This window comes from Budorcas taxicolor, chromosome 11 (assembly GCF_023091745.1).
Source record: "Budorcas taxicolor isolate Tak-1 chromosome 11, Takin1.1, whole genome shotgun sequence".
Lineage (NCBI taxonomy): Eukaryota > Metazoa > Chordata > Mammalia > Artiodactyla > Bovidae > Budorcas > Budorcas taxicolor.
This window is the reverse complement of record NC_068920.1, coordinates 157,014,445-157,037,810: the sequence shown is the minus strand read 5'-3', so window position 1 is coordinate 157,037,810 and position 23,366 is coordinate 157,014,445. Positions and strand designations below refer to the sequence as shown.

General features: G+C 44.0%; 2 protein-coding genes across 4 annotated transcripts in view; one reads left to right on the top strand and one right to left on the bottom strand.

Annotated features, from left to right (window-relative positions):
- Window positions 1–23,366, bottom strand: part of RALGPS1 (Ral GEF with PH domain and SH3 binding motif 1) — a 300,327-nt gene that overhangs the window by 152,020 nt on the left and 124,941 nt on the right. For all 3 annotated transcript variants that reach the window (XM_052647831.1, XM_052647832.1, XM_052647833.1), the window contains exon 9: window positions 10,535–10,661. In XM_052647831.1, coding sequence (XP_052503791.1) covers window positions 10,535–10,661 — 127 coding nt within the window. The remainder of the gene's footprint in view (window positions 1–10,534; window positions 10,662–23,366) is intronic.
- LOC128055327 (39S ribosomal protein L30, mitochondrial) lies at window positions 19,136–19,771 on the top strand. Its single transcript, XM_052647836.1, has one exon. It carries the CDS (start codon window positions 19,225–19,227, stop codon window positions 19,708–19,710), a length of 486 nt encoding a protein of 161 aa, XP_052503796.1. The 5' UTR covers window positions 19,136–19,224; the 3' UTR covers window positions 19,711–19,771.

The window sequence follows — 23,366 nt, the reverse complement described above, 5'->3', positions numbered from 1 at the left end:
GGCCCTGACTGTAACCTGCTCCTAATGCAGTCCCGGGGCCTGCTGTGTCTCCTGCGGCAAGTCCGTGGGCACCTTGAGGACACTGTTTTGCCCTCTGTTTCTGCAGCATCTCTTGAATTCCCATGGCGGGTCCATGCAAAATATGTGTGCAATGGATGAATGAGTACACTTCAGGCAGTTCAAGTCTTTTTTTCTTTTTTTTTTAAACACTGAGACCCTGAGAGTCGTTTATGTGTTGAGTTTTACAGCTGGTTTTGGTCCAGCACAGATGAGGAAACAACAAAGCAACAAATGGGAGGCAGTGACACATGGTGCCGTGCACTGGTTATCCATCGCTGTGCAACATATCACCACCCCCCTCCAGTTAGCAGCTACAATAATGAACATTTGCCATCTTGCAGTTCTGTGGGTCAGGTGTTTGGGTGTGTCTCAGCTGGGTGTGTCGGGCTCTCGTGTCCCGTGGGACTGCTGTAAAGCTGTCGGCCGGGGCTGCAGTGTCCGCTTGGGCGGGATCTCCGCTTGGGCGTCATCTGCTTCTGAACTCACTTATGTGCCTCCTGGCAGGCCTCAAACCCTCGCCACTGGCCTCTCCACAGGACTGCCAAATACTCAGCAGCTGGATTCCCCATGGATGTGTGCACCAAGAGGGAGGAAGAAGACAGCAACACCCCCCAGGGAAATAGTCCTTTAATAACCGAAGCCCGGAGAGATGTCCCATTACTTCCATCACACTGAACTTGCTGGTAGCAAGTCAGTGTGTCCCGCCATGCTCCAGGGGAGGGGCTATAGAAGGAATCACTGGGGGCCGTCTTAGAAGCTGTGCACCACGTGAAATCTCTCAGATTCTCAGGGCTACTTTCTCTCCAAAAGAGACATCCCAACGGCCCCAGGTGAGTCCTGAGGCTGGAGAAACTCTAGCCTTTCCTGCATCCCTAACCCTTCACTTCTTCAGGGCTGGCTGACCCTGGCAGGGCCCTCCATCTCCCATCTCAAGCCCCCGTACCACACAGGAGGGTCCTGGTGACATTCCTCTTTTCCACCCACTCTCTGGTTTCCCCAGAGGGTAAAGAGCTGTTAGCGGGAACATTCGGCATCTTCTGAGGTTAGCAGGCACTGGGGTCAGACCGGGGTTTGAGAAGTGGCCTCAATATTAGAAAGTGGCACTAGTAAGTAGAGAAACTTTTAGTGAGTTTTTCTCAGCTTTTGCAGCTGTAAAATGAGTTAAAAACACACACACAAACAAAAATGCCTCCCCGAAAGGCTAGCTGGGAGGATTAAATGAAGTAATGTGTGTGAAATGTTTGGTGCACACGTGTGCTCTAATAGTCATTATTATTACTGTTGGCTTCTAATTAGAAACTTAAAGACTAAAGGTCAAAGAAGACCAGTCATCCTGATGACTCTAACCGATTCCTGCTAGGAAAACACACCTTCGCTGGCACAAAAATGGCCTCATGCTCTCACGTCTTCCTGGGGATCACACAAGACTGCTTAACCCAGAGAAAACCTGACTGCAAGTCCTTCCTGTGCCCCAGAAGGGACCAGTGTGACAAGGTGCTCAGCTCTGGGCCACAGAGCACGGAAGAAACAAACCTCCCCTCCAGCGTGTTTTCCTCCCACAGTTTCTCTCCATGGAGACAGAGATGATAAACAGAGGATGCATAACTTAAGGTGGGTGGAACTCCAGCCATGAATAAGAAGTCTTGAGTTAAACTTGGTATCCAGCTGGCATACAACTTTGGTAGGTCATAAGTGAAATTGTAGGGATTTCTTCATTTGCAAAATGGGGGTTTTGACAACATCCACTGGCTTTTTAAAAAGTTTTCATTAATTTCTTTATTTTTGGCTACACTGGGTCTTCGTTGCTGAGCTCAGGCTTTTCTCTAGCTGTGGTGAGCAGGGGGCTACTCTCTAGTTGCCGTGCATGGACTTCTCATTGAGGTGGCTTCTCGTTGTTGGGCACAGGCTCTAGGTGTGCGGGCTTCAGTCATCGTGGTACGTGGGCTAAGTTGCCCCTCTGCATGTGGGATCTTCCTGGATCGGGGACTGAATCCGTGTCTCCTGCATCGGCAGGTGGATTTTTTTTTTTTTTTTTTTATCACTGAGCCACCAAGGAAGCCGCATCCACTAGCTTTTTGTAAAAACTGAGCAGGACTCTGAAGTCCCAGAAAAATGGTGGATTTTCAGGTAACAAATCCTGAGATTGCAAAAGTAAAAGGCAAATTCCTCTCTGGAAGGGAGAGGTTTGAGATCATACGCAGCTGAAAACTAGACAAAATAACGGGAAAGGATTCCTTCTGTGCAGATGCGTTGTGTCGTTGTGTTACTCCGCTGACTGAGAAGCACACGGCTTACCCCTGCCTGCTGGGCCACTGTGGGGGTGGATGCCTTGATATGGGGGAAGGAGAGGCCTGATCTAAGGCTCTCCGGGCTCAGGAGGAGGGAGGGTGGCAGGTCAGGGCCTACACCTTGCGGCTGTCGGGTAGAGAAGGCAAGGAGCATGGCCCTGGGCTCCAGGGGAAGGCATTCTGGAACGCAGGCTTTTCTCTGTTGCCTCGACATCCCTTAGCCAGCCCCAAGCTGTGCTTCCCAGGCTAAGGAAGGAGGAGCCTGGCTCCACACGGGTCCAGCTGGAGAGACAGGGTAGGAAAGCAGGAGACGACTGGAGGGAGGGATCAGAGGTGTGCGGCCAGGCAGCAGGCTGAGGCTCCAGGAACGACCAGGATGGATCTGTGGAACAAATGAGTATTCCTTGGGGATTCTTGCAAACACGTGGGGTGGGGAAACTGAAGGGAAAAAAGACTGGATTTCCTGCATGTAGAACGGAATTTTTTCAATTGGGCATTAAAGGAAAGGATTGCCCTTAATGCGGACAAGCTGGGGACAGCTGGATAACACTGTGGTCACCCTGACTTGGGAACCACCCAACTTTGGTCCTGGGGTGGCGGAGGCCCCCACCAAGGGGGAAGCAGAAGCTCTGCCAGCATCCTTCAGCTCAAGCCCTCCTGCCTTGTGGAGGACCATGAAGAGAGCGTATGTCTGTGCTTTCATCTCTGCTCGAATGCACACACATCTTCATCCCCAAAGCCCAGGTTCAGGGAGACGCCATCTAGCTCGTTCTGATGAGGCATCTCCATCAGGCAGACATGCTCACTGAAGTCTCTTTTAGGTCTTTCCCAGGTTTTGCTCAAAAATGAACTGCTTTCAAAAGGGCTTTCCCTCTCCCACCCCCAACAATTTCTGAAATACACTGATGTGCCACAGGCTTCTGCATGGCCACCGGCCTGGCCTTCCCCCTTACAGCCTGACTTTCTCTAAGCCAGGCATCTGCTGTCGGCCAGGAGACCCATGTTCCAGGCAAGCCCAAGCCAGGCTCGCCTGTACTCTTAAACCCTCCTGATCCTCCACTGCTCGTGGGGGTTGGACCCTGAGCCTCCCACTCCCAGTGTCTAGGCCCTAAGAGACTTCACCTCCCTCTCACTCCAGCTGCTTCTCACGATCCTCCCGCCCTGCGCCCCCAGCATTCTCTACTCTCCAGCCAGTTTTTCCAACAAACGTCATTTTTCCCCACTTCGGGGCTCTTGCACAACCTGCTTTCTTCGTCTGGGACGCTTGCATCCCACCTCCTCACCCAGCTTACTCATCTTTTAGGGCTTCTGGCCCCCAGCTTGGGACGGGCCCCCTTTATCTGCTCCTCTGCCTTTCCCGCCACAGTGCTCAGCTCATTTGGTTTCTAGTGCACTGCCGGTGATCAGATCTGGGCCGTGAGCTCCACGGGAGCAGAACCGGAGTCCGACACCCATCCTGCAAAGGGCCTGGTGTGTGCTGCTCTCAGGCCCAGAGCGGGAGCCCCTCCCTTGCCACCTGTTCTGGGGGTTTGGGGGCATCGGGATTAAACCCTTCTTTTTGGCCGATAACTACTTCTTTTCCAAAGTCCTTTAGATATCCCCCAGTTTAGGTCAGTTAACTTTATACTCTGAATCTGGAAACAACTTGCCTTTATTTTAAACTTCAGAGTCTCTGTCTGAAAATAAAGCCTTACTTTTTTTTTTAAAAAAAAAAAGGAAGGGTTTGTTTGTTTGAAGGAACAGCTTAGATTCTAGAAATGTACTTCACACATTAGAAGTCTGGGTAAATTTACTAAGAATCTAAATGTCCTCTTTACTATTCAGAACTGTCAGGATGCCTACTTTTCGTTCCTTGTGAGAGATCACCATTTTCCTTATTGCCTATAGTTACTTTTAGAATCAGGCTCTAACCCTTTCAAAATCCATTACATTCCTAATTTGATTTAGCTATTTCCTGGAGGGAATTATACGTACTAAAAACCAAACACCCTGTAAGTCAATAAAGCTACTTAGAAACAAATGCTGTAGCTACTCTTCACAGCTCATGGCCTGCTTCTGTTATCATTTTGACCCAAACTGGGTATTTACAAGGAGTTGCTATCAGATAAGATTAAGCTACAAATAACTGACTCGACTATTTCCCACCACTGTTTTTGCACTCTGAAGTAAATGGGAATAAACTTTTTGAGACAAAGAGAGTCTTATTTTTAAAATGCGGTAAATTTTTCCCTTGGTGTTTTTTAAATTATGTTTCACGAGAAACAGTGCACCAAAGTGCAGCCAACTGGCTCTAAAATTTGCATCGAAAGGAGCTGGAACACACACCCACACCGTTAATAACAACTGCTAGCACTGCATGAGGAGATCTTCACATGGAGTAAGGGACACGGGTGGGAACGGTCGGTCCCAGGAAACCAGGCGGTGTCGAAGCTTCCACAGCGGTTTAAAAGAATCATTACCAAAAGGAAACCCATACTTGCTATCAGAGGCAAATAACCACTGAAGCAGCGTTCAAGGTCTCAAGCAGGAACTAAACGAACACAGCAGCTGAAAATATCAAGGACTGACCTCAAGTCCCTCCCAGAGCATAACTCCCTCTCCCCCAGGGAAAGACCTACAGTGAGGACGTTGCCAGGGGAAAAAGAAATGGTTTCAGACATTTTTTCCTATATTGTACTTTCCAGGAATTATGTAACTTTTCCCCTTTTGATAAACAAATCCATCCCTAGGACAAGCTGGGTTTTCAAGAGGAATCTAGTACTAAAACCACAACCTCCATTCGGGCAGGGTCTCTCCACAGCCAAAGAGGGCAGGGAGGCCCCAGCTGCCCTCAGGATGGGGTCTTGTTTCATTCTTTTTCATGAAATCGTGCACCCCCACACCCCATCGTAAACCCTCACACAGCATCCTGAGGACAGAAAGCACGGTGGATCCGCCTCCTGTTCTTTCCATCTGACTTGTACGTGTCAGGAGTCGTTCTGATGCGAGGATGAGAAGTGCAGCCCAGCTGGCTTAAGAGGGGAGCGAGAGCCTCGTGGGGCTGAAGGGGCAGGAGCAGGCCACAGAGCGGGGCTCGCTCGGGGGCCAGCAGGAGGGTCTTCCGGGAGAACAGAGGCCCGCACGGAACCTCTCAGGGAGGACCTGCCAGGAAGCAGCTGCGATGAGATGACCAAGGACAAGCAGAGGGGGTCTGTCCAGAAACTCAGCGGCGTTGGACTGGGGCACAGGCTACGTATCTGCTGGGAAGAGCGGACCTGTCCTTCGGCCTGACGTGGTCACTCACGAGGGGCATCTGGCCAGTTGTCTGAACGGGACTCATCTGAAGGGGAGGGGTCTGGAAGCATACGCTTAGTCTGATGAGAAGGGACATAGGTTAGCAAGGGGAGACAGTATTGGTCCAGTCTGCCCTTGGCTGAGGCCCAGTGACCGATCTCTCAGAAGCCCAAGACCACACTGCTTTGTGGTCCACGAGCAAGTGTCACAGCAAAGTGCCAAGACGATTTATCCTACTTGTATAAAGTGTATCAATCCCACTGTATTATTAATCGCAAGTGTATTATTGATCCCACCATACTAGTGCCCAATGGAGACCATCCACAAGTCATCAGTAGCAGAGGACATGCAGGTGACAATTGAAAGGGGGGATAATGACCTGAGGGTGGAGGTGGCAAGTCGGGAGAGGGCAGCGTCAGAGCCGAGGGCTGACAGCCAGGCCATCTGGGCCGAGGCCTGGCTCTGCTGTGCTCCTGTTATGTGACCCGAGGCAACCTCTCAGCACCTGCTTTACTCACTGGGCCATGGTGAGCATTCACTGAGTTGATGCATTAAAGCACTAGCCAAGTGCCAGGCGCAGAGGAAGCAGAGGATCAACAGCAATTCTAGTGATCATCTTATGAGCGAGAAGAGGTCATCCTTAACCCTGGAGAACCTGCGCTAGTTAAACCAGGGGTTGCCCCCACCCTAATGCCACCAACCCATTTTCCGATCCATCAGCCTCAGGCAAGGTGGGAATGGGCTTGGCAGCTGGGCACGCCCAACCATCTACATATTTGAGATGGCAATTCACTGCCGTGGTCACCCAGGTGGAAGGACACTAAGTTCACAGCAAGCTATAAGATGAGAACAGGAAAGGATAAGAAAGTGTAACAGAAAAACCAAAAAAAGATGATAATTCAATAACATTGCTTAAGTCTAAACACATGGGAAAAACTTTTACTCCCCTACTAAAAGGCAAGGTCTATCATATTGGGCCCAACTAAACATGATTTCTGGAGGAGGGCATGGCAACCCACTCCAGTGTTCTTGCCTGGAGAATCCCATGGACAGAAGAGCCTGGCAGGCTGCAGTCTATGGAGTCGCAGAGTTGGACACAACTGAGCGCCTAAGCACACACAAGCACGCACAAATATGATTTCCAAGGATCACACTTAAGACAAAACAACTTAAAATATCAAAATACAAAATACAGTCAAAGATTTATAAAATGAATGCAAAGGAAAAATAAATCAGATTTCACAGAATCAACATCAATGAAATAAAAGCAAATGATAAATGGAATCAAGATCATTTTGTATGGGACCCTTCATAACAAATCTGCAACTGTTAAAAACATCTATTCCGTCATTGATATCCACATGGGATTGGCTCCAGGACCTCTGCAGATACTCAAATCCAGGGATGCTCAAGTCCCTTATGTAAAATGCCAAAGAATTTGCATACAACCTACGCACACCCTCCCCCATACTTTAAATCATCTCTGGGTTACTTATAATACTTAATACGATGTAAATGCTATGTAAATAGTTGCCAGCATATGGCAAATTCAAACTTTGCTTTTTGGAACTTTGTGGATTTCTTTTTTCAAATATTTTCAGCCCAGGGTTGGCTGAATCCATGAATGCAGAACCCAGGGGTATGGAGGGCCAACTGTATATGAAATAATGTAAGGCAGAAACTATTAGAAATGCAAAATGACTCTAACATCTATTTCTGTTCTTGATTGACCAGGTTGTCAAAAATGAAAAATCTGAATGTTATAATGTAATTATAAGAGTAACTTGTGAGATTACACCTTCTCCAGCACCCATGAAACATTTACACAAATTGATCTTAAACCACAAGATAAATATCAACATTTTTTTAAAAACCTCAAAAGCATATGGGTCATATATCCTAAAACCAACATGGAAAAAATTAGAGAGATGACTGTTCTTAAAAACCAAAGCCGTTTATAGCAGTGTTATCCACAGTAACGCGAAAGTGAAACAGCTCATATGTCCCTCGAATGAGGAACAGATAAATAAAATGTGGTGGGGCTCCCCTGGTGATTCAGCAGTAAAGATCCACCTGACAATGCAGGAGACATGGGTTTGCTCCCTGGTCCAGGAAGATCCCACCTGCTGTGGAGCAACTAAGCGCGTGTGCCATAACTACCAAGCAGGCGCTCCAGGGCCCGTGCTCTGCGACAAGAAGAGCTGCTGCAGTGAGAAGCCCATGCACCGCAACCAGAGAAAAACCCACGCGGCAATAAAGACCCAGCACAGCCAGAGATAAAAATCAATGGATTTTTAGAAGAATAAAATGTGGTGCATCCATTCAATGGAATACTATTTGGCAGTAAGAAAGAATGAAATACTGATCACGCTCTAACATGGATGAACCTTGAAAACATAACACTCAGGGAAAGAAGCCAGTCATAAAAGACCACACTGCACAATTCAATTCATATGAAATGTCCCAAATAAGCAAATCTATGAGGCCAGAAGGTACGTTAGCAGTTGTCTAGGGCTGAAGGTGATGGGGTAGAAGGGGGTGGCTAGAGGAAAAGGAGTGACTACAAACAGGCTCGGGGTTTCTCTTTGGGGTGACAAAGACATTCTAAAATTGAGTTTGCAGATGGTTGCAGAGCTTTGTGAATGTTCTAAAACCACTGGTTGTACACTTTAAATGGGTGATACATGAATTAAAACTCAATAAAGCCATTTGAAAAAAACCAAAAGCAAAAAACTCAAGCCCTTGGAAATTTAAAACACCACTACCTTAAATAACACTTGCATAAAAGAAAAATTGAAACTGTAATTATTGAACACTTTTAAGACTATCGTGAGCATACTATACATTTAAACACGTAGGATACAACAAAAGCATCAATTAGCAGAGGGAAATGTATACCAGTAACTATTTCCCAATGAAAGTAGAAAGAATAATGTATACACAAATAAGCCAATAATTTGTTTACAAGAACAAAACAACTTAAGGAAAGCAGAAGAAATGAATCGTAAGAGACAAAAGAATAAATTCCATATTTCATCAAATTTAGGATGTCATCTATTATAAATTTAGGATGCACCATTATTTTATGTATCATAAGGAACACTGCTGCCAATTAACCAGCGTCACAATGCTTTGTTACCACCAATTGAAAGATGCACCCCAATTTGAGAGGTTTAAAAATGCAGAGAGAAAAGGCACATCCTAGACTGATGGAATATAGATTAGAAAGCAGGAAGACAGTGTGACTGATACACAAATACAGAGTCTAATCCTTAGGAAAGACCAACAGACATACCTCTGGCAAAGCAAATTTAAAAAAAAAAAGAAAGAGAAAATGAAAATGCACACTATTAGGAATGCAAAGCAAATATAAGCCCATATATACAGGAGGTTAAAATGTATAAGCAATTACACAAAACTTTTCAGTCAAAACAAATTAAGTGAGGAAAAACTTTATGCTAATCATTTTGAAAACTTGGATCAAATGAACAATTTTCTACTAAAGTTTAATTTTCCAAATTAGTTTTAAAGGAATTAAAAAACTGAATACACAATGCTCATACAGAACATTTAAAAGTTGTCAAAAATGTATCTCAAAAAACTTGCACTAGATTTCTGAAAATATTAGGGGCCATATCCATAAAATTTTAATTTCCCTTGTTCTTAGTATTGTTTTATATCATAAAATTAGCATAACTGTGAAAACCAAACTATAAGAAGTATTTTTCACCTGTCAAACTGGCAAAGGAAAAAAAGGAATGATAACGGAAAAAAAGCACATGAAAACACAAAGCATTTGTGCACATGGGGAAAATAGGCAATTTCTTTGCCCTCTAATGTGAACATAAATTGCTACAACCTCTATGGAGAACGTTTTGAAAATATATATGAAAAGGCATACAATTTCACATTAAGTTTTGACCCAATAATCACACTTCCAGGAATCTCTTAGGAGATAATAATCATAATTACACATAGGAAATTTATGCAACAGGGATGGCCACTGCAGAATTTTAATAGCAAAAATGCAGAGACAATTTATGTGTCATTATTAGAGAGCAGATTTCAGTTGGACAAATCCAAGTGGGACTGAGTCACAGTATAGAAATGCAGGTAATAACATTAAATGTTCACAATAGAGTAAACATACAGATTTTATATGCACCCAAATTAATGAAAAGATTTGAAGCAAAATAATGTTTATCTCTGGATAAGATAACAAATGATACTAATCTTCTTATCTTCCTAATTCCTTGCAATAAACACATATTATTTTTGAATCAGTAAAATCAATAATCATTATAACAATTTCATTGAGACAAATCTTACATGATATATTATTAATGCCCAGAGAACCAAAACATAGGGATTTGGGCCTGAGTTCCCCCAGTTCAGTCTTCCCTAGAGGCTCAGAACAGTAAAGAGTCTGCTGACAATGTGGGAGACCCAGGTTCGACCCCTGGGTCAGGAAGATCCCCTGCAAAAGGGAATAGCAATCCACTCCACTATTCTTGCCTGGAAAATCCCATGGATGGAGGAGCCTGGCGGGCCCCCATCCATGGGGTCGCAGAGTCGGACGCGACTGAGCAGCTGACACACTCCCCCAGTTCAGAAGGACGCGGGTAGACCAGTGAGAGTCTCATGATCCTTCTGAGCTACAGGCTGGGGAGGCTTGGGATTCACTGGGCATCTGTATCAGCAGCAGAATATCCCTTGTTCCAGGACCCTCATCAGGAAGTCCCCATTCTCAGGGAGTACCAACAGCCTGTTCTAAACTGAAGAGCCAACCAATCCCCTCTTTATCCACGACCCATGCTGCTTCGTGGAACTTTCTCAACTAGAAACTGTAAAAACATCTCATCTGGTGCTGAGTAGGTTTCTTAAAAAAACAATAATCCTATTCAGACTCCTACCTAGATAGGGAATACTGGGAACCATCTTCAGGCTTCGGATATATTCCCGAGTCCGCTTGTAATTATCTTCTTTGGACATCAGGTAGTCCAGTTTCTCAAACGTGGTCTTGTCTTTTCGATTCAAAAGCTGGTGGGAGAAAAAGAGTATGAGAGAGAAGACAAAAAAACTAGAAGAAGCTAAAGAGAAAGGATAGCTGTGAACCAAAACTAAAAGGAAACGTGCTAAATGGTATGTCTGTGGTCTGCAGAATCCTGGGTGCAACTAAGCATTGTGAGAAGCTGTGTCTTGTGGAGATGGAACGTTTCACAGCTCAACTTGGTCATTTTTCATAAAACCTTACACTTAGAAGGAACCCTCCAGCGCTATCGAGTCCATTGTTCTGCCTGACACCAGAATCCCCTGCATAATGACCACCACCGTGGTGCACAGACCCCACAACAATGAGGAGCTCAGAGAGTAAAGCAAATTCCTCAAGGTCACCCAGAGCGATTTCACAGCCCCATTAGGTCTCTCTCCCTGGGTCCACAAATTCTTACTCCTCCTCATCTCTGCCATTACTGAGTGAGTGAGTGAAGTCGCTCAGTCGTGTCCGACTCTTTGCGACCCCATGGACTGTAGCCTACCAGGCTCCTCCCTCCATGGGATTCTCCAGGCAAGAGTACTGGAGTGGGTTGCCATTTCCTTCTCCAGGGGATCTTCCCGACCCAGGGATCGAACCCGGGCCTCCAGCATTCCAGGCAGATGCTTTAACCTCTGAGCCACCAGGGAAGCCTTGCCATTACTGAAGGCCCCCCAAAATGTCACCCACTTCGCCTGCCCATTCTGTGCACCTAGCCAGGCCATCTCTCCAATCAGGGCTATCTCCTCCAGATCCCCTGTGGTCCACAGCTGTGTCTTATTTACACTGGCTATGGTGTTTTAGTCAAAATAAGCTAAACCTTTTTTCCACATGCTGTCATCTAAGGGGTGATTTAGTTACGCAACTACAGGATAAGCAGATACCCACAGCCCAGAGATTAGAGAAGTAAGATCTTTTATGACTGAGATCTCTGGTATGTAAAGCTGGTCACCAGAGAAAGGATGGCTCTGTATTCATAAGGAGGCTTTCTGGAAGAAAGGAACAGAAATTGAGTCCTGGTTCTCCAGACCTGATGCTGTGGTCACTCTGCAAGTCCTACATCAAGGCCCAGTGCCAGGAAATGGCAATGAGGCTCCTTGAATAAAATGGCTTTGAGGAAAGGAATCTAGGCCGCGAGCAGGCTTGAAAAGAAGATACGGGAAAGGGTCAGTGGAGAGGGTTGGCTCTGGCACAGCACATGGTTGACGTTGGAAACCCCCAAGTTTAGCTTCCAGGGCCAGCGCCTCTGGGATCTGAGGTCCATGGCTGAGCCCAGGAGCATAAGTGGAGAGGGACCCTAGGCCAGGAGCATCCTTGGTCAAGTGTGGTTTTGAGACCCCATGGTCTGTGCAAGGACCAGAACCAGCCACCCTGCCACATCCATTAGACTAACGTAGGCCAGTGGCCAACAGCTCCATCACACAGCAGAAAGAAGGAGAGCAGTACTGCCCAGCATCAGGGGAAGCCAGACTTTCCAACTGAAGCAGCCCTTGGGGTTCCCGGGACCCAGGTCTGCAAATCCCAGGCTGAGGCCATGTCTGGTGCATCAGGGAATTCAGGCTGCCCTGGCTAATTCCTTGATCCTCAGCCTCTGGAGTCACAGAGGATGCAGCTGTGCAACAGCCCAGCTGAGCAGTAACAGCTTAAAGACTTCAGAGAGGAAAGGCAAAGGAAAAAGCTGAAAGGACGTCCCCAGTAAAGAAGTTGGAGAATAAACAGCGAGTTTTCTGTTTTTTTTTTCCATTGAGAAATTCAGGACGCATCAGAGGATGCTACACAGATGCTAGGAACAACGGCTGCTTAACCAGCCTGTTAATTTAAGGCTGTTATTCATCATATTAGCAAATGGACAGGAAATAACGCCATCATCTCCCATTTGCTGTTTGTAAAGCACCAAAACATACAACTCATCTTTACAAAGCCCAGGGACGAAGATGGAGCCAGGATGACTGCCGCTATTTCAGGTTCATAATCACAAGGATTAAGTAACTTTTCAGAGTACCCTTGGGGAACTTGATTCAGTAGAGGAGAGACATGTATATTACAGCAACATGGTAAGTAAGTAAGTAGAGATAAGAACTCAGACCAACAGTAGGTAAATTATGGGCAAGGGAACCATCAAGGGAAGATTTAAAGAGAGAAGCATTTGAAATGAACGTTTAAGGATAAGAAAGTCACTAAATAAACAACATATACCCAGAACAGAACCAGATCCTCTGGTTCTAAATGGCCCCATTGTGAAGTTGAGCAGGCCCCTCACCCTCTCGGCTGGGAGGTCATGTCTTTATTAATGCAACCTAGAAGCCCACTGAATGCTTTGGCAGTCGCCTATGTTCCTCCAGCACCTCAACAAATCCCTATGTCGTCCTCGTACACACTGCTGCTGAGCCAGACTGGTGTCCAAAGCTGCCTCCACTGGCTCTCTGGACCCAGCTGAGGGGTTGCCCATGTCCCCTGGCACGTCTGGCCGATCTGCCTAGACTGTCAAGTACCTCGATGCATGGCACCACAGAGCTGATCAGGGGGTCATCTGTGTCCTGACATGGACACGAGGCCAACATGATCACAGTCCTGGAGGATGTCCCTAAAGATACCCTGAAGACTGACCTCCAGCCAACAACTGGAGTTCTTTAGTGGAGTGGGCCAACCAAAGGCAGCCACATTTGCACACTTCCCAAATTTAAAACCAGGCCTCTCCAGACCACACCTCCCTCTGTTAACCTTGCGTCTGCACACATACTTCCTACCCACCCTCCACCCCACCTACACGCACACATTCGGAAGGGCCAGGTCTAGTTAACTTCACGCATCTGCTTCATTCTGTGGCCACAAATGAGATTCAGGATGGCATCAGATTTCTCAGCAGGAATGCACAGGATGTTAGAAGGCATGGAAAAGAACATCTATCTCCCAAGCAAGCATTTGCATACTACTTGAGAACTTCCCTTAGCAAAACCAAAGAATAAACCAAGGACTGGAGGGTACGGGATGCAGGAAATGGTGGATCCACACTAGCAGTGGCAAAGGCAGAGGACAGATGAACAGCAAGGCTTAAGAAGGACTGGTCTACATCCTTCCACCCCAGAAGAGGTCTCCAGAGAGACAGAAGACTCGACAGAAAACCCGATGGGATAGCACATTGGTGGGGTGGAGGAAGGGAACGGACATACTTTATTATGTATAATAAAAATAAAATTAAAATAATTCAAAGATTTTATGTATAATATACATAAGGCCTGGTAAGATATTATATAATATTACATATGTTTATACGTGTATTTTACATATACATATAAAATATCTGGTAGATAAGCAGTAGCTAGAGTAAGAATTTTTCCTTAAAAGGGGATTAGAAATGCCAGGGAAACAAAGGGATACTCCGGAAAGAATGTGTTATTCACACTTAACCACTTAAGTATGGAGGAGCCATTTATGGAAAACCATACTTACACATTCCTAATAATTAAAACAAGAATACTCATTTAACTCAAGTGATGTAATTATGGTAACATGAGTGTTTGTGAAGAATGAGGGAAGACGGTTTAGGAAAACTAAACCAACATCCATCTTACAAAGAAGTCACCATATACTGTCCAAAGTCTCGAGAAATTGCAGCAAAAACACATTGATGGAAATATGGCAGAAACTACCAAAGAAGCTGCTAAATAGCTGAGTGTTTGCCCCTAGGGAGTGATTGGGTTTTGCAGAGATGGAGCAATGAGTGTTAGCTGCTTCACTAAGCCTTTCAGTATTTAGTGATTTTTAAAATTCATGTGCACGTATTACGCTGAAAAATTCTTTCAGGATTTAATTTTTTAATATAGGGTTTGTTTATTCAAAAAGAACAGCATTTACTTGTTTTAAACTTTTATTACAAGTAGTGCCATAAACTGAAAACCTCATATGCATTGAGAGTCCTTTAGAAATGAGTTTACAGGAAGCCTCAGGAAGAAACCATCAGAACTACATGCAAAAAAACAACTTATCTGCTTACCTGAGTGAAACAGATACTAAAAGCATTCACATTCAGGAAAAGAGAAACAAGATTAAACAACATAAAGGAAAAGCTCACTAAATACAACAGGCAACTTCACTTCCGGTAAAGTTTAGAAGTGCTGGGCCGCCGTGAGATTCTTTTCCTTCCATAACATTTATTACAATTGTGACCAATTACGTGATTACATCTGTGTTTCACTCAGCAAAGGATGACTCCCATGAAGGCTGTGACCATGCTGGTTATATTCATTCCACAACACCCTGAGTCTGTTACGGTTCCTGACGCAGAGAAAATGCTGCCTAAAAATCTACTGAATTAAATAAAAGAATAAGAAAACTAACGACAACTTAAAAATTCAATTCTTTGGAAATTTCTGAATACTCCAATAATTCTTGAGTAAAAGAAGAACTAAAAGCAAGGGTAATGAACTATTTATAAACCAGAAACATAAAGAATATACAGATCATGATATGTTAAACTATGTGATGATGTCGAAAGTGTACTGAGAGGGAAAAAATGCATGGTTTTTAATTCATATAACTAAACAATATGAATGTAAATGAGCTTAACACTCAACTCAAAAAGCTATGGAAATTGGAAGGAGGGGTGAAGTAGGAGAAACTGATTAATATAGATAAAATCAGAAACCATGTTTAAAACATACAATATAAAACCAAACACCAAAACTATAGACATGATAACTAAACCCAAGAGCTAAATTTTATTAATAGCAATAAAACAGGTAACACCTCTATGAAGTAAAGTAAAATGAAAAAATATACAACATTAAGATTGAGAAACGGGCATAATTATGTATAGAAACTGAATTAAAATTACAAGGTAAAAATAAATCCCAGCCTTTTGATTTTAAATAATTTACATGGTGACAAACATCTGCTGCAAGGGATAAATGGGACTCCTCAACCACAGGTTAAAAGCCAGGATGATCACACATCTTGGTCAGATACCTGAAGAAACATGTTGCTTTTGGAAATGCCCCTTATCATGCTGCTAGAGAGCCTGTATGTGGCACTTATATTTGAATAATGATGAAAAATTCCCCTCTTCTGGTAAGTAGGCTCCATGGAATTAAAAAAAAGTCCTCCAAATCCTCTTTATGAGGACGTTGGTAGCTTGTTCCCTGCCTTGAGAGAAACAGTTCTTGATACGTGGAAATGTTTTTCAACAAAGAACGTGTTGCTTCAAATATGTTAAAACTGGCTCAAAATCCTATTTCAATTCCAGTGTCTACTGTTGGTATGGAAAGAATTTTTAGTGCTGTGGATAATCTATGGATCAATGGATTCAACAGACTGAAGATGCAATGAGAAAGGAATGAAACAAGGGCACTTCAAAAAAGTAATTCTTAAATTCTTTAGATATGAACTATTGGCTTCTGAAAAACAAACTACAAAGCCATATAACTAATGTAAAATATTAGATGCAATGGAGACTGTTATAAGTAACTTGAGGGAAAACTGTGACTCTGAAATTTAATAAGTATTCTAGCAAGCTATCCATCTCTATCTCTGACTAAGGCTATTTTAAATTCTGTAAAAATAAATGTTAACCTGTAGAAAATGTAGTAATGCAAATAATTCCAGTCCATATTAAAGCAACTGATGTCTCACAGTATCCCACTGATCATCACTCTGGGAATACTAATTTTCTATCCATTTTAAAGATTATTTCAGCATTCTTCACCTGACCATAAAGTAAAGTATTCTCAGTTCTCTTGAAATAAAGTTGGCTTAAAACTCAGCATTCAGAAAACTAAGATCACGGCATCTGGTCCCATCACTTCACAGCAAATAGATGGGGAAACAGTGGAAACAGTGACAGACTTTATTTTGGGGGGATCCAAAATCACTGCGGATGGTGACTGCAGTCATGAAATTAAAAGACGCTTGTTTTGTGGCTCAGCTGGTAAAGAATCCGCCTGCAATGAGGAAGACCTGGGTTTGATCCCTGGGTTGGGAAGATACCCTGGAGAAGGGAAAGGCTACCCACTCCAGTATTCTGGTCTAGAGAGGTCCATGGACTGTATGGTCCATGGGGTCACAAAAAGTCAGACACGACTGAACGACTTTCACTTTCACTTTGCTCCTTGGAAGAAAAGTTATGACCAACCAGACAGCATATTAAAAAACAGACACGTTACTTTGCCAACGAAGATCCATTTAGTCAAAGCTATGGTTTTTCCAGTAGTCTTGTATGGATGTAAGAGTTGGGACTATAAGGAAAGCTGAAGAATTGATGCTTTTGAACTGTGGTGTTGGAGAAGACTCTTGAGAATTCCTTGGACTGTAAGGAGGTCCAACCAGTCCATCCTAAAGGAAATCAGGCCTGAGCATTCATTGGAAGGACTGATGCTGAAACTGCAATACTTTGGCCACCTGATGCGAAGAATTGACTCATGAAAAGACCCTCATGCTGGGAAAGATTGAACGTGGGAGGAGAAGGGGACGACCGAGGAAGAGACGGTTGGATGGCATCACCGACTCAATGGACATGAGTTTGAGTAAACTCCGGGAGTTGGTGATAGACAGGGAGCCCTGGCATCCTGCAGTCCATGGGGTCGCAAAGAGTTGGACATGACTGAGTGACTGAACTGAACTGAACTGAATATCTTACTGATTCTCTCACTAATTAATGAGTTAAAATAAAATATTTGACAAATAATCATTTTATACTTGTATGAGTCATTATTTTATCTTTTTAAAAAACAATTCTTTGACAGTTTATATGCACATACAAATAAATACATGCAAACATAAATACACAATGTATAATCTTATAGATCAACTTTAATCATATGTTTCCAGTAATTTTGCTAAGTTTTAAATGAATTATGCTCATGGCAACCCCAAGAGACATTCCCACAAAGCCCAAGAGTAGAGCCAGGAGGATGAGCTTGGTCCTTGAATGGAAGTTTGCCAAGGGTCCATCCTGGGTCCAGAGCTGGTCTGTGTGGCTGAGCCATGGAAAGGGCTGGCTAAGGCATGGAAGAGTCAGAAGCACTATGAGAGGGCTCTGGAAGAAGAGAACAAACGCCATTATGGGAAGGAGGAACCAGGAAAAGGTGATCCTGGAAACTAGTCGTGCTGGGCTTCAACTAGCAGAGATGAGGCTGGCGAGGCCCCAGAGGCCAAAGAAAGTATGAGCAGTGGGCTGGCAGTGGGAACACACAGCGATGCTCAAGGGAGCAGCAGTTTGGCAGAACTGTAGGCAGGTGTTGCCTTGGACAAGACTGGGAAGGTAAGAGAGAGATGGAAACTCACCATTTGGCAAAGTATGCTTTTGACTAGGTCATTTTGGATACTGTGGACATGTGATGGCCAATTTGACAGCTTATTCTCCTTTTCCGGATCTTTTAACTCAACTTGCCAAGAGGATGCAAATCACAAGCAGCTAAGCATGAACAGTTGAATACTAATCAAAGGGGAAAGAATGAGTTGATTGTGGCTGTGTTTGAACAGGAAATTCCTCTAGCCAGCTCTTGCATCTCTTCCGCACGTGACCTGGGGCTCTGGGTTGCTATGTTGCTGGTGGCAGTAGATGCTCCACCGGCCACAGCTGAAAGGTTATGGTTTGTTTTTCAGGGCAAGGAAGTAGGTGTGAAGTAGGTATGAAAACTTTTGATATTTGCTGCCATTGCCAAAATGCTTCTATTATGTCCTCTGCACCCTGCAAGAATCTCCCTACCTAAAGGTTCTCCTCAAATGCCTCATTCCCAAATGCAAGTTGTCCTGAGAAATACCCACTGGAACACACCAAAACCCCTCTATCACCTAAGCTCAGTATCTTCCCTAACTTCAAGGGATCACTGAAACCTAGAGTTAAAAATCCAAATGACAGCTAAAACTTAACTGACAAAATATTCATTATTATAAAACTAGAAGCAGTGTAGTAGTGTGCATGCTCTGTCGTGTCCAGCTCTTTGCCACCCCATGGGCTGGAGTCTACTAGGCTCCTGTGTCCATGGGACTTTCCAGGCAAGAATACTGGAGTGGGTGGCCAGTTCCTCCTCCAGGGGAACTATCCAACCCCAGGATCAAACCTGCATCTTTTCTATCTCCTGCACTTGCAGGCAGATTCTTTACCACTGGCGCCACCTGAGAAGCAGTGCTCAGTTCAGGTCAGTTGCTCAGTTGTGTCTAACTCTTTGCGACCCCATGGACTGCAGCACGCCAGGCCTCCCTGTCCATCACCAACTCCCAGAATTTACTCAAACTCATGTCCATTAAGTCGGTGATGCCATCCAACCATCTCATCCTCTGTCATCGCCTTCTCCTCCTGCCTTCAATCTTTCCCAGCATCAGGGTCTTTTCAGATGAGTCAGTTCTTCACATTAGGTGGCGGAAGTATTGGAGTTTCAGCTTCAGCATCAGTCCTTCCAATGAATATGCAGATGACACCACCCTTATGGCAGAAAGTGAAGAAGAACTAAAAAGCCTCTTGATGAAAGTAAAAGAGGAGGGGTCCTTCCTCGGCTCCTGTTCTCCTCAGTGGTTAACTTAAGGCTGAGAGACTTCTAGCAACTGCTGCCTCTAAGGAGAACAGCCATCACAGCCATGGCAGGGATTTTGCGCTCAATAGTTCAGAGGCCCCCAGGGAGACTACAAACGGCAACAAAAGGTGTGGAACCTCTTGTTTGTACAGACTGGATTCGTCACAAATTTACGAGGTCAAGAATTCCAGATGAAGTTTTTCGGCCTTCACCTGAAGATCATGAAAAATACGGTGGGGATCCGCAGCAACCTCATAAACTGCATATTGTTACCAGAATAAAAAGTACAAAAAGACGTCCATATTGGGAGAAAGATATAATAAAGATGCTTGGGTTACAAAAAGCACACACTCCTCAAGTTCACAAGAATATCCCTTCAGTGAATGCAAAGCTGAAAGTGGTTAAACATTTGATAAGAATCAAGCCCCTGAAGCTGCCCCAGGGTCTCCCAACAGAGGAGGACATGTCCAACACGTGCCTGAAAAGCACTGGTGAGCTGGTTGTGAGGTGGCTTCTGAACCCCACGGACCAGGAAGCGAAGAAGTGCTGACAGCAACAGCCCAGCAGCTTCAGAGTAAAAAGTGGAAGTCATTTCTATTTAAAGATGGTGAGAAAGTGTTCTCATTAAAATATTGAAAAAATTCTAAAAAAAAAAAAAAAAAGAAAGTAAAAGAGGAGAGTGAAAAAGTTGGCTTAAAGCTCAACATTCAGAAAACTAAGGTCATGGCATCTGGTCCCATCACTTCATGGCAAATAGAAGGGGAAACAGTGGAAACAGTGACAGACTTTATTTTCTTGGGCTCCAAAATCACTGCAGATGGTGAGTGCAGCCATGAAATTAAAAGATGCTTATTCCTTAGAAGCAAAGTTATGACCAACCTAGACAGCATATTCAAAAGCAGAGACATTACTTTGCCACCAAAGTCTGTCTAGTCAAGGCTGCAGTCATGTATGGATGTGAGAATTGGACTATAAAGAAAGCTGAGCACCAAAGAATTGACGCTTTTGAACTGTGGTGTTGGAGAAGACTCTTGAGAGTCCCTTTGACTGCAAGGAGATCCAACCAGTCCATCCTAAAGGAAATCAGTCCTGAATATTCATTGGAGAAGTAGTATAATGAAAGTTAAAATGATGGATTAAAAAGAGCAACATCAAAATGGTTACAACATACATCAAAAAGAATAAAATACCCAGGAGTAAACACATCTAAGGAGGCAAAATACCTGTGGTCTGAAAACTGTAAGACACTGATTAAAGAAATTGAAGATAATACAAATAGATGGAAAGGTATACCATGTTCTTGGACTGGAAGAATCAACACTGTTAAAATGACCATACTACTGAAGGAAATCTAAAGATTCAATGCAACATCTATCAAATTGCCAGTGGTATTTGTCACAGAATCAGAGCAAAAAATTTTTTAATTTGTATGGAAGCAAAGAAGATCCTAAATAGGCAAAACAATTTTGAGAAGGAAGACCCAAGCTGGAGGAATTATGCTCCCTGACTGTTGACTATACTACAAGGCTACAGTTATCAAAACAGTGTGGTACTGGCACAAAACAGACATATATATCAACGGAAAAGGGTAGAAAGCCCAGAAATAAATCCACACACTTATGGTCAATTAATTAATCTACAACAAATGAGGCAAGACTACACAAAAGAGAAAAGACAGTCTCTTTAATAAGCGGTACTGGGGAAGCTGGTCAGCTACATGTAAGAGAATGAAATCAGAATATTCTCTAACACCATATACAAAAATAAATTCAAAATGGATTAAAGACCTAAATGTAAGACCAGATACTATAAAACTCCTAGAGGAAAACATAGGCAGAACACACGTTGACATAAATCATAGCAATATATTTTTAGATCCATCTCCTAGAGTGATGAAAACAAATATAAACAAATGGGACTTAATTGAACTTGAAGCTTCTGCACAGCACAGGAAACCATAAAAAGACAACCTATGATCTCGGAGAGAATGTTTGCAAACAATGTGACCAACAAGGGATTAATTTCCAAAATACAAAAACAGCTCATACAGCTTAATACCAAAAAAAAAAAAAAAAAAAGGGCAACCTAATCAAAAAACGGACAGGAAACCTAAATAGACATTTCTCCAAAGAGGACATACCGATGGCCAACAAGCACATGAAAAGATGCTCAACAGCACTAATTATTGGAGAAATGCAAACCAAACTACAACGAGGTATCACCTCAAAACAGTCAGGATGGTCATCATCAAAAAGTCTACAAATAATGGATTTGTAGAGAAATAATAAATTTGCTGGAGAGGGTATGGCGAGAAAGGAACCCTCTTACACTGTCAGTGGGAATGTACATTGGTACAGCCACTATGGAGAACAGTATAGAGACACTCCTTAAAAAAATAAAATTAGAGTTGTCATATGATCCATCAATCCCACTCCTGGGCATATACCCAGAAAAAACTCTAATTTGAAAAGATATACACACCATCATGTTCATAGCAGCACTATCTACAATTGCCAAGACATGGAAGCAACCTAAGAATCCATCGACAGATGAATGGACAAAGAATATGTGGTACATATGTACAATGGAATACTACTCAGCCGTAAAAAGAATGAAATCATGCCATTTTGCGGCAACATGGATGAACCTAGAGATTATCACATTAAGTGAAGCAAGTCAGCCAGAGAAAGACAATTATCATATGATAGCCCTCATATTGGGAACCTAAAATGTTGATACAAATGAATTTAGTTCCAAAACAGAAAGAGACTCACAGACACAGAAAAGAAATTCATGGTTACCAAAGGGGATAGAGGCAGTGGGGAGAGGGGGAGAAAAAAAGAAAAAGAAAAGAAGTCTCATGCAATTTCATGTTAACTTGTTCACTAATTATACAATAAAATTGCTGGAATACTTTCTTAAGAAAAAAAAAAAACACGGTTACATCAGAGCACCCTGCTCTGGAGGAGTGGTGGGTAGAGACCATCCCCCACCCAAAGGATGGGGGGTTGCTAAAAACTGTCTTTAATCAGGCAAGTGAAAACACCAGAGCTGTGTCATAGGACCATCACTCCCTGAATGAACAGCGTGAGAAAGAGAGTGAGACCAGGAGCAAGGGAATCACTAGAGGATGATGATATTATCCGGTTATAAATCAGGGGACCTGGCTTACGGGGACAGTGGTCTCTGCCAGTCCATTTGAGAACAGTCAAGAAAAGTTGAAAATAATAATAAAAGCAGCAGCAGCAGCAGCTAATACGTATCTAGCCCTTACTGTGTGCCAGGCATAGTACGAAACATTTTGTTCACATATTTACTCATTTAACCCTCACCGTAAGAGGCAGGTCCAAGGCTGGCTGAGCCTGGGAGTCTGATTCAAGAGTCTGCACTCCTGACCTTCATAGGACACTACCCCTCATTTCTTGGTCATGTGGGCTGAAAGCCAAGAGCTACCTACCTGAAGTACAGGCTAAGGTGACATTTTCTCATAGGGACTTTTCCTACCTGTGTTCCCTTGGGGCTGCCCCAGGTTGGCCAGAGATTTTCCAGCAGGGGACACTTGCTGGCTCTCTGATTCCTGGGAACAGCTGAGTTCCAGCTCACCATAAGCAGGCATGAGAACCCTTGCCCCCTGACAGTTGGCAAGGTCTCCATACAGCAAGTTCTCTGCACTCTGCTCCCTGGGCTGACTCTGAGATCATTCTCTATTTCTAGCACATGGTGACTTCTCTCTCTTGGCTTCCGGCTCAGCATTGCTTCTTGGTTTATAATTTGGTTTATTTGTATGTGTGTTTGCAGCAGGTGATTGGGAGGGAAGAAAGGGCTTACTGCTCATCTGCGCAGTCTACCATATTGCCTCAAAGTCCAAATAGGTCCACTCAGAAAGCCTGGAACTAACCAGCACTTTCTGGAACCAGACTTTGATTTCAGACACCCCAAGGGTGAGCTGTCAGACAAACACGCGAGAAGAGGGCTCATGGAGCCGGCGTGGGAATGCAGGTGTAGGGCTAGAGAGAGGGATGAGTGCGAGGAGGCAGCCTCCACGGGGGCAAGGAGGAGAAGACAGATAGGGCTTTCCAAGCCGGGAAGACCCCATGGGACAGGACTCGGATCAGGAAAGGTGAGAGCTGGGCCAGAGCCCCGCCAGACACTTACAGCCCGTAGGCGAGAGGGACAAAAGTGGTCAGGGAGGAGCCAGCTGTCAGA